Here is an 11,584-nt window from a genome sequence, read left to right as displayed (position 1 = left end):
CCTCGGGACCCAAGACCCCCGTCGGGCCCGACTGACCGGGAAAGACTGAGGCCGCGGCCTGCCCCGCCCGGCTCCCTGCGCCGCCGCCGCCTCCCGGTGAGTTTCTGCTGGGCTGGGGGGCTGCGGGCGGGGACGGGGGCGCCAGGGCCAGGCTGTGCACACGCGCGGTTCACGCGCTCGGACCGCCGCCGCGCGCACACACGCACTCTCGGGACCGCGGTCCCAGCCCCGCACGGTCACCCGGGCCGCCTGGCGGGCAGGCCCTGTGCGCTCCTTCCCCCGCCGTCCTGGGGCACCGACAGCCCCGCGGCCGGCCAGGGTGCGCGCCTGAGTGTGCGCCTGAGTGTGCGGTGAGCCCGAGGCTGCAAGCAGACAAAATAAACACCGCCTCCCATGCTTCCTTCTCCCACGGCTGGGCCCTCCGGCATGACCCGTTTTATGATTCAGACCCCTTTGAGGGGGATAGCCAAGGCGTAGGCTTGGTTACTTTTCCCTCCTGGGGTCCGGCAGTAGGTGCTGCTGTGCAGAAGGGCTGCCTGGGGTCCTCTGGACCCTTGTCACTCAAAGCACAGCTGGGGGGTACAGATATGCAGCCCTAGGGAGGGGCGGGGAGTGGCTGGTGGGCATCTGATGCCCATCCCTCCAGGTGGGGGATGGACCTGTACTGGCCAGGGCCCTTAGTGCTCCGGATAGCAGGGTGCCAGGTCTCTGCCTCTGCCAGGGAAGGGGCTTTGCATGGGCTGCAAACCCAGTGGCCTGGAGCCAGCCTAGTCCTTTGTGTCCCTGGGCTGGCAGTGCTGGGGCCTGAGGACTGCCGAGGTCCCCTGTGGTCACTGGCAGGCCAGCCGATTGGTGCCAACCATTCTGCCTCTCCCCTGTTCGTTAACGATTGCCACACCAGGGTCACTGACCGCCTCTCCTGCTGTGGCCCAGGGGTGGAGTGTGCAGGGTGGAAGGAAGAGGTCCTGGGGGTCTAGGTGTCCCCCTGCCTGCCTTTTGCACCAAGGACAGGTGAGGCTCTGAAGAGAGGCAGCGGGACCTAGAGCCCCCTTCCCCGGGCTGAGAGCCTCCAGGGCTGGGGACTGGATAAAATCTCCAAGGTCCCTTCACACTAGACTACTTTGGGTGTTGAGGGCATAGAGGGGTGGCCGGGCTGGGACCCTCCAAGCAGTGTCCATTAGGGCCAGTCCAGTGGGCAGCAAAGTCCAGGATGGGCCCAGCTATTGACAAAAACCCAACAGAGCTGGGGCAGGCAGGTGGGGGATGGGGAGCAGTCCCCTGAGTTTACTCTCTTCTCCCAGGGGAGTTGGCCTGGAGCTTCTGTAAACAGAGTGTCAGAGGCAGGAAGAGGCTCTGGTGATGAGCAGCCCAGCTGGATCCCCTCCAGACCATTATCTAGCCTCCCCTGGGCCTGGGGAGGGAGGATGCGCACACGCGTGCCAGCCTGGGGGCCGGGCACCGCCTGTCCCACCCCCGTCTCCTGCGCATTGGAACAGCTGTCCTGATACCTGTGGGTCTGGAGAGTCAGATGGAGGTGGGGCTGGGGGCTGGGGTCCCAGGGCATTTGTCTGGATGGCACCTCTCTCCATATTCTGGGAATGGGAGAAAGGGATTTAGCATAAGGAGCCTCTCAGACACTGCCCAGACCTGTGCTTAACCAAGGAAGGCCCCTCTGGCAGGCAGCCCAGGGGCCAGGGAGATGGCAAGGGAGATGCCCTAGGCAGGAGATGGGTCCGAGGCTCCTAGCTCCCATTACTGTCACCCCCACCGACAGCCCCGGGACAGCTGGGACAAGTCCCAAGTAAAGAGAATTAAGTCCTTGCCTGGGCTTATAAGTGGATCCTAACACTACACTGGGCAGCCTCTGGGAACAAGAAAGCAGGGCCCTGCTGAGCCCAGGGGGAAGCTCCCACCTCAGCAGCCCAGACAGCCAGTCCTGCCAGTGGAGCAGAGGTGTGCAGAGGGGAGGCTGCCCACAGAGCCATCCCTGACCACTGGACAGCCCTGAGCTCACGGGAGGGCAGCAAGGCCACCTAACTCTGTTAGTGACCTCTCCTGGACCCCCCATCAGCTGCCCTTAGAGTCTCCTCCCTGGGCTGGGGAGCCCAAGGCTCTGTGCTGCCAAGAAAACCAGCTCCCCTCACTGCTGTGGAATTTGCGTGAGTTCTTGGAGAAGGGGGAGGGTGCACGTGTGTGTGTGTGTGTGTGTGTGTGTGTGTGTGTCTGCAGGAGCACTGCCCAGTGGGTGTGTGTCTGGTGTGGGCGTGTCTGCATGCGCGTGACTGGAGCAGGGCTGTGTATTTGGGGGTGGGCGGGGGCGTTTCGGGGAGCCTGCTTGCACCAGGAGGGGCAGGGCCTCAGCCTCCTTCCTTTTATCGGTTTCCACATTCCAGAGTCAGCCGGATCGCTTTCCCTCCGCGCTGGGCCGCCGGCCTCCCCCGCTTTTCCTCATTCCAGCCTCCCTGGGTGTGAGGAGGCTGGAGGAGGCTCCCTCGGGCCACCTCGGTTTTGGGGGGAGGTGGGGGCGGGCCAGGGGCCAATTATTCTCCAAGGTTGGGGACGGCCCCCACCAGACTCCTCGTGGGGAATGCAATAAGGCTCCGACATTCCTCAGGGGCTGCCTGAGAGATTTAATTAAGGAGGGAGGAGGGAGCCAGCCTGCACTGGGAAGGGGCTGGGGCGACCGCTGGGGCCCCTGCTGGCCCTGGGCCCCGAGCCCGGCTGGGCACTGAGAGCAGTGCGGGGGCTGGGTTGTGGTTCAGTGGCCAGGTCCTGTTCTGCCTCCCTGAGTCCATCCCGCCTGCCGATTGATCTGCTCACAGACCCCAGGGGCACCATTTCTGCCACGGGTTGGCCAAGAACCCTGGGTGACTGTGGGGGGTTCAGCATGGGGAACTTGAGAAAGGCAAGACCCCCTCCAGGGCCACTTCCTTCTCAGATCCCCAGGCCCAGGAAGCTTAGAGCTGGCGGCCTTCCCTGGTGACTAAGGTGTTCTTCTGGCAAGTTCAGGGTGAATTGCAGGTTAGGGCCTTTCTAGATGGGTGCTTGCCTCTGGGTGGGGACAGGGCAGTGAGGAGGCCCCATGTGAGGCCTAGCCCTGGTGGCATCACACCTGCCGCGTGCCGACAGTGGCATCTGGACTGGCCCATTTCTAGTTGGGCTGTAGCCACCACACAGCTCCCAGGGCCACAGGTGTCCTCCCTGACAGGTTGCACCTCTTGTGACTGAGATGGCACATCCCACTGCCCCAGGGGCTCACTTGAGCTGGGGCCTGGCCTTAGTCACTGGTCTCCCTGCCCTGGGCTAACAGGTCTGGCAGCTGCCAAGTTACCCACGGTGCCAATGAAGGCACCCACCTGGGGCTGGGCCAGCCTCCTGGGTGGAGGGAGGAGGGAAGGCCCTGTGCCTCCTCCTCTCCCAGCCCTGCCAGCTGGTCCACACCCGCTCCGGGATCCAGAGCCCCCTCCCAGCACAGGAAGACGAGCTGACATCCTGACAGTCCCCTTTGCTATCCTCTGCCCTGGTGTTCTGAACCCTGGCTGTGCAGAGGACTCGCTCAAGGAGCTTCTCCAAAATACAGCTCTGCCTGGGTCTCACCCCTAGAAAGTCTTTTTTTTTTTTTTGAGACGGAGTCTAGCTCTGTCCCCCAGGCTGGAGTGCAGTGGCGCAATCTTGGCTCACTGCAAGCTCCGCCTCCCAAGTAGCTGGGACTACAGGCGCCTGCCACCACGCCCGGCTAATTTTTTTGTATTTTTAGTAGAGACGGGGTTTCACCACGTTAGCCAGGATGGTCTCAATCTGCTGACCTCGTGATCCTCCCACCTCGGCCTCCCAAAGTGCTGGGATTACAGGCATGAACCACCATGCCCAGCAGAAATTCTTGTTTAATTGGCCTGGGGGTGGGGCCCCAGCATGGAGGTTTTTTTGCTTCCTGGGTGATTCTGATGTGCAGCCCCGGGGCAAAGCCCTGGCGTCACAGGTGGGAGATGTTAGCCCAGAGAAGGGAGCGTGCTTGGGTGAGGTCACAAAGCGTGCTGAGTGCCTGACCGAGCTCCTGGCTGTGGCATTATCTGTGGAATGAAGAGCGCCAGCTTGGGGTGGTGGATGGAGTAAGAGGCTGACAGTGGTGTGGACCCCCGCTCAATCACCAGCCAGGGGTCCCCGCGCCTATACAGAGGGCCTACCTGCCGCAGTCCCTGAGGAACTCGAGGCCCAGCCCTCTCTGCCCTTTCTGTGAGGGCCCAAGACCCCTGACCTCTTTGCCCTGCCCTTGGGACTGCTGTGTCCCAAGGAAGGGGAGATGGGGCGGACCCAGCCGGGCCCTGAGCCTCCTCGGACACGTCAGCGAAACTGGAGCCAGCCGTCCTGGCCGCCGGCACAGTCCCGCCTGCCTGGAGGGGCTGGCAGACTCCCGGGGCTGGGCTGCTGCCAGGCCTCGCCGGCCACACAGAGCCTCGGCGGGCCAGCATGGGGAGCGGGGGCCCGGAGTCTCAGGGTCAGACCTGCAGCGCCTGTCCTGTACCCACGCTGAAGCATCCGGCACAGGAGGGGCGTGCTGGACTCAGACTGTCTGTCTGTCTGTCCAAGCCTGTCCCCTACTCAGCAGGCACACCGCCTGCCCCAGCATCACTGAGATGAGCTCGCCAGGGGCTGATGTGCTCGCCAGATGCCTGGGTCCCACCCCAGCCATGCTATCCCCTCGCCCGTCCCCGCCTGACCCTGGGCGTGTGTGGTGTACCCCAGGGGGGTGGGTGGACGTCCCCCTGGGAGATGAGATACAAGTGCCTTGTCCTCCTTACTCATAGGGCCCCTCCCTGAAGTCCTGTGCTGAAGGGGACTGCCAAAGGACAGATCACCCACCACATGCCCCCTTCCAGAACCGGAGATACCCCACCCCGCCCCAGCCCCAGGGTGAAGGGCAGCCTTGGTGTGGGGATGTCCGATCTGTATAAAGCTGGCCTGAAACCCTCTCCCTTAGTAGTATCCGCGCCCGGGTGGCAGGCAGGCTTCTGCATTTATGAGTACCACCCTCTGCAGTGAAGTACACGTGCTTACCGACCACTTAGCACGTGCCCCGAGCACAAACCAAGTCACCCCAGACACAGGGGCCACGAGCAGTCCCCACTGCACGATGGGGGCTGAGGTAGGGGCCGTGGCTGGGCTGTGGACCCTGTCGCCCTATGCCAGCTACCGTGCTAAGGAGGGGGCAAGGCCCGCAGCAGCACTCAGCAAGGCTGAGGAACTTGGGTGGAGGAGGGAGACCCCAGACCCTCGCTGTCATCTTCCCACCCCTCAACATCCCCGAATCCCAGGGCTGCCTCCGGAACACCACCTGCACTGGGCAGAGGAAAAGGTCTCACCTCCCTGCCTGACTAGTGGATCAAATATCAAAGCTCAGGTCCTGGGATCACCGGGTGGGAGGGCGGGTTGACGGTGGCAAACAGTGTGACCTGTAGACAGCCCCCAGCCCACACCAAGCACACGCCCAGACCCCAGGCGGGCGGGACAGCTTCCAGAACTTGTTAAAAGAACTTCCGCATTTGAAAACAAACAGAACAACAGAAAACTACAACTCCAGAGGGTGAGGGGGCAGGGCTGCTTGCACCAACTCCAGAGGTGAGAAACTGAGGCCCACAGTTGAGAAAGGGACTCTGGCCTCTGTCCCCTGCCACCCCGCCACCGTCCCCTCCACGGTCAGCCTTCCCCCACTGGGTTCCTCTTGGGGCTGCCTGATGGGTTCCTCAGTGCCAGGAGCCCCTGGCGGCGCCCTCAGAGCTGCCAGCCTGTAGCTTACAAACTCTGGGGTTTTCCAAAGCTCCAGCGCTGCCTCCTCCCTCCTCCCTTTGCTGTGGGGTATAAAATTGGGGCTCAGGCAAAAGAGCTCACCGTACATTTTACGGGGCTGGGAAGCAGGCTGGCTGCTACCTGCTGGGTGGTCAGCCCACGACCCCAGCCCACAGTCCTGACCCAGACCCCTGCCCTGCTGACAGGGACGCACATTCCACAGCTCACAACCTGTCAGCCAGAAAGCCACCCTGTGGCCAGATGGACCCACAGCGTCCCCTCCCCCTTCACGACCTTGCTGATTAAAGACCCAACAGTGTAGGGAGAAGAGCACCCCCCAGTATGTGCCCCTAAGAGCTGGCCTGCACACCTGGCCTCGCAGGGCTGAGGACTCCACATGCATCCCCCACTGCAGCCCTGAAGCGTCCCAGATACTCAGATGAAGAAACCGAGGTGTGAGAGCAAAGTCACTGTCTGTGGCCTCGCAGCTTGGACACCTCTGAGCCCAGGGCCGCCTGTCTGGAGTGAGAGCTTTTAACTGTGACCTTAAATGAGGCCCAAGGGGAGCTGAGGCCACAGTGGTGGCCAGGCTGGCCACGTGGCGGGTCCCTTCCCACCCTGGAACCTGGCTGCACCCTTCCTGACCCTGGCCTGGCCCCGCTGGGAGGACTAATTCAGGCAGAGGTGGCCTCACCCCCCACATGGACGTGGGTGGGGTGGGGGTCACTCACAGCCCACATCTGGAGGCCAGGCCGCACCCGCCGTCCTCTGAGTCAGTGAGGGTGGAGCGGGTCCCATAGGGGAGGAGAAGGCTGGGGGTGTGGCCCCAGGGCCTTAGGTCATCAGACACGAGCCCCCCTGGGGTGGTGCTGGCCGGGCCAGGGACATGTGCCTGGGGTTCGGGGTGCTAACTTCTTCCAGTGCTCAGTGCCAGGCCCTCCTGGGCTGTTCACTCGGCAGAGGTGAGCTAAGCGGGCCTGGAGACACCTATGGCAAAAGCAGGCCAGGTCTCACCTTAGGCACACGACAGCAAGGGGCCCACCGCTAGGTCGGGGAGGCTTAGCCTGCTGGCCTCTGAAGGGCGCTTGTTGTCGCTAACAAGGGTCGGTGGCTTCTAGGGGAGACGACTCTGACAGTGCGATACTACAGGTGGGCAGGGCCTGCGTGGGCCAAACCCTGGAGACAAGGGCTCCTTCCTTCACCTTGAGCTACCCGCAGACCCCAGTGGCCACCTCACCAGTGATTTGTCTCATCTGTCCTGGGACCACCTGCTCCTCCTCCTTACATTCCAGAAACCCACGTACCTCGGGGAGAGGGAGCCCCATGGATGGGTCCCCCTAGCCTGGGGCAGTGGGGTGGAGTGCAGGCTGGGTGAGGGTCATGTTCCCTGGACTACCTGCACGGCCTGTGTGGGGGAAGGGGAAGCCCAGGCTCCAGCACAAAGGGCTCTTGTATGAGCTGTAGGTGCCACTCAGCAGGGTGCTTCCTGGGGATGGGCTGGCACCCCGTATGAGGCTCATGGACTCTAGGGGTGCCAAGGTGGGGAGGGCTGCTCCTGGGGACCGCCCCAGTGGTCTCCCTAGGAGTCTAGGTGATGGGGGCCAGCCACAGACCTGCCTGACTTGGGCAGTGCAGCTAAGATCTGGAGCCTGGAGTGGCTGGTGGGAGCCCCCGCCCCCAGGACATCTAGAGGGCATGCACCCGTCACAGGCGGCTGTTGTACACCTGGACTCTGGCTTGGACTTGCTGGCACTGCAATGGCAGCAAGTCCCTGCACCTCCATGAGCCCCGCTTTCTTCTGTCTGCCCTGATGTGGCTGCTGGGGGGCTACCTGAGGTGATGGTAAACACTTAGTGTTCCTTAGTCCTTCCCACTTAGCTGGCACGTGGGAAGGATTTGCACCACCACTGCCGAGGGGATGGCTGCTGCTCATCTTTCTTGGTGCCCAGCTCAGGGCAGTCCCCAAGAAACAGTAGATGAAGCTGGGGGTGGGTGGCTCACGCTTGTAATCTCAGCACTTTTGGAGGCTGAAGTGGGCAGATACCTGAGGTCGGGAGTTTGAGACCAGCCTGACCAACATGGCGAAACCCCATCACTACTAAAAAAAAATACAAAAATTAGCTGAGCTTGGTGGCTGGCACCTGTAGTCCCAGCTACATGGGAGGCTGAGGCAGGAGAATTACTTGAACCTGGGAGGCGGAGGTTGCAGTGAGCTGAGATGACGCCACTGCACTCCAGCCTGGGCGACAGAGCGAAACTCCATCTCAAAAAAAAAAGAAACAGTAGATGAATGACTCTGCAGAGTTTTCCCAGGCCTGGCACTGCCCCTGGGGCTGCTATGTAGCCAGTGTCCCCACCTGAACCCTGTGGCCCCCCAGCTCCAGCTGTGTCACCAGCCTCAGCTCCCCGCCTCCCTCCCTCACAGGAGACACCTACCAATGCCTGTGACCTCTGCCCCTCCTCCAGGAACCTTCCCGCCGGCCACTTCCTGGCGGCCCGCAGCCCCCAGCCTAAGCAGGTCTGACTGCCCAAGTTGAAAAACATGGATCCCATAGTTTCCATGTGAAGTCTTCCCACTACAGTCCCTCCTCCAAGGAGGGCGGGACACGGAGCGTGGCAGCAGGAGCCGGGGACCAGGGCAGCCAGCTTCTCTGCTTACACACCCACCCAGCTGCCTGCCTGCCCCCTCTTCCAGACCCTGTAGGGAGGAGCTGCCGCTCCAAGTCCCACGATTCTCGATTCTCTCTTTCCCTGTCCACCTCTGAGGCAGGGGATGGGGGAACCTACCTAGGCAGAGGCAGGAGGGTTGGGGTTCAGGAGGAAGCGGTGCATGGTCACTGCACGTTCAGTGGATGTCAGGCCCCATCATGACCTCTATGTGCACTGGATGTAACGACAAGGTCACACAGTGAGGGAGTGACGGGGCTGGGACAGAACCTGGTTCAGGGGCACGGGCGACCTGACTCATAACCATTGGGTTCTCTCACATTTCGGGGCAGGAGCAGTGAATTCCCTCTGGCTCTTCCTGGTGTGGCTGCCCTCTAGGCCCCTGACTCACAGTCTTCTGTCTCTGCCTCCTCTCTGCTCCCAGGGACAGAAGATGTGCTCCAGGGTCCCTCTGCTGTTGCCGCTGCTCCTGCTCCTGGCCCTGAGGCCCAGGGTGCAGGGCTGCCCATCCGGCTGCCAGTGCAGCCAGCCACAGACAGTCTTCTGCACTGCCCGCCAGGGGACCACGGTGCCCCGAGATGTGCCACCCAACACGGTGGGGCTGTACGTCTTTGAGAATGGCATCACCACGCTCGACACAGGCAGCTTTGCTGGCCTGCCGAGCCTGCAGCTCCTGGACCTGTCACAGAACCAGATTGCCAGCCTGCCCAGCGGGGTCTTCCAGCCACTCACCAACCTCAGCAACCTGGACCTGACAGCCAACAGGCTGCATGAAATCACCAATGAGACTTTCCATGGCCTGCGGCGCCTCGAGCGCCTCTACCTGGGCAAGAACCGCATCCGCCACATCCAACCTGGTGCCTTCGACACGCTCGACCGCCTCCTGGAGCTCAAGCTGCAGGACAATGAGCTGAGGGCACTGCCCCCGCTGCACCTGCCCCGCCTGCTACTGCTGGACCTCAGCCACAACAGCCTCCTGGCCCTGGAGCCCGGCATCCTGGACACTGCCAACGTGGAGGCGCTGCGGCTGGCCGGTCTGGGGCTGCAGCAGCTGGACGAGGGGCTCTTCAGCCGCTTGCGCAACCTCCACGACCTGGATGTGTCCGACAACCAGCTGGAGCGAGTGCCACCTGTGATCCGAGGCCTCCGGGGCCTGACGCGCCTGCGGGTAGCCGGCAACACCCGCATCGCCCAGCTGCGGCCCGATGACCTGGCCGGCCTGGCTGCCCTGCAGGAGCTGGACCTGAGCAACCTAAGCCTGCAGGCCCTGCCTAGCGACCTCTCGGGCCTCTTCCCCCGCCTGCGGCTGCTGGCAGCTGCCCGCAACCCCTTCAACTGCGTGTGCCCCCTGAGCTGGTTTGGCCCCTGGGTGCGCGAGAGCCACGTCACACTGGCCAGCCCTGAGGAGACGCGCTGCCACTTCCCGCCCAAGAATGCTGGCCGACTGCTCCTGGAGCTTGACTACGCCGACTTTGGCTGCCCAGCCACCACTACCACAGCCGCAGTGCCCACCACGAGGCCCATGGTGCAGGAGCCTACACCCTTGTCTTCTAGCTTGGCTCCTACCTGGCTTAGCCCCACAGAGCCGGCTACTGAGGCCCCCAGCCCGCCCTCCACTGCCCCACCTACTGTAGGGCCTGTCCCCCAGCCCCAGGACTGCCCACCGTCCACCTGCCTCAATGGGGCACATGCCACCTGGGGGCACGGCACCACCTGGCGTGCCTGTGCCCTGAGGGCTTCACAGGCCTGTACTGTGAGACCCAGATGGGACAGGGGACACGGCCCAGCCCTACACCGGCCATGCCGAGGCCACCACGGCCCCTGATGCTGGGCATCGAGCCGGTGAGCCCCACCTCCCTGCGTGTGGGGCTGCAGCGCTACCTCCAGGGGAGCTCCGTGCAGCTCAGGAGCCTCCGCCTCACCTACCGCAACCTATCGGGCCCTGATAAGCGGCTGGTGACGCTGCGGCTGCCCGCCTCGCTCACTGAGTACACGGTCACCCAGCTGCGGCCCAACGCCACCTACTCCATCTGTGTCATGCCTTTGGGGCCCGGGCGGGTGCCGGAGGGCGAGGAGGCCTGCGGGGAGGCCCGCACACCCCCAGCTGTCCACTCCAACCACGCCCCAGTCACCCAGGCCCGCGAGGGCAACCTGCCGCTCCTCATTGCGCCCGCCCTGGCTGCGGTGTTCCTGGCTGCGCTGGCTGCAGTGGGGGCAGCCTACTGTGTGCGGCGGGGACGGGCTGTGGCAGCAGCGGCTCAGGACAAAGGGCAGGTGGGGCCAGGGGCTGGGCCCCTGGAACTGGAGGGGGTGAAGGCCCCCTTGGAGCCAGGCCCAAAGGCAACAGAGGGCGGTGGAGAGGCCCTGCCCAGCGGGTCTGAGTGTGAGGTGCCACTCATGGGCTTCCCAGGGCCTGGCCTCCAGTCACCCCTCCACGCAAAGCCCTACATCTAGGCCAGGGAGAGACAGGGCAGCCGGGGCCAGGCTCTCAGCCAGTGAGACGGCCAGCCCCCTCCTGCTGCCACACCACGTAAGTTCTCAGTCCCAACCTCGGGGACGTGTGCAGACAGGGCTGTGTGACCACAGCTGGGTCCTGTCCCCTCTGGACCTCGTCTCCTCGTCTGTGAGATGCCGTGGCCCAGCTGATAAGCCCAAATGTCCCCAGAACCGAGTGCCTATGAGGACGGCGTCCGCCCTGCCCTCCGCAACGTGCAGTCCCTCGGCACGCCGGCCCTGCCATGTGCTGGTAACGCATGCCTGGGCCCTGCTGGGCTCTCCCACTCCAAGCAGACCCTGGGGGTCAGTGAAGGAAGCTCCCAGAAAGAGCAGAGGGAGAGCAGGTGGGCGACGGGGCTGTGTGACTCTAGCTTTGGCCCCAGGAAGCGAAGGAACAAAAGAAACTGGAAAGGAAGATGCTTTAGGAACATGTTTTGCTTTTTTTAAAAAAATACATATATTTATAAGAGATCCTTTCCCATTTATTCTGGGAAGATTTTTTCAAACTCAGAGACAAGGACTTTGGTTTTTGTAAGACAAACGATGATATGAAGGCCTTTTGTAAGAAAATAAAAGATGAAATGAAATGTGTTTCTTGGGCTCAGCCCCAGGGTAGAAGGGCTGGGTGGAGGGAGAT

General features: G+C 62.9%; 2 protein-coding genes across 3 annotated transcripts in view; one reads left to right on the top strand and one right to left on the bottom strand.

Annotated features, from left to right (window-relative positions):
- Positions 1 to 11,584, bottom strand: part of CORO7 (coronin 7) — a 61,236-nt gene that overhangs the window by 13,694 nt on the left and 35,958 nt on the right. The window lies entirely within an intron of this gene.
- Positions 7 to 11,531, top strand: VASN (vasorin). Its single transcript, XM_017886329.1, is given in 3 exon segments — positions 7 to 96; positions 8,876 to 10,130; positions 10,133 to 11,531. Coding segments are annotated over 2 exon segments (2,019 nt in total). The 5' UTR covers positions 7 to 96; positions 8,876 to 8,884; the 3' UTR covers positions 10,906 to 11,531.

The sequence above is a fragment of the Rhinopithecus bieti genome, unplaced genomic scaffold (assembly GCF_001698545.2).
Source record: "Rhinopithecus bieti isolate Rb0 unplaced genomic scaffold, ASM169854v2 scaffold_13704, whole genome shotgun sequence".
NCBI classification, from domain to species: Eukaryota; Metazoa; Chordata; class Mammalia; order Primates; family Cercopithecidae; genus Rhinopithecus; species Rhinopithecus bieti.
Note: the sequence above shows the minus strand (reverse complement) of the source record. Positions and strands in the feature narration are given on the sequence as shown.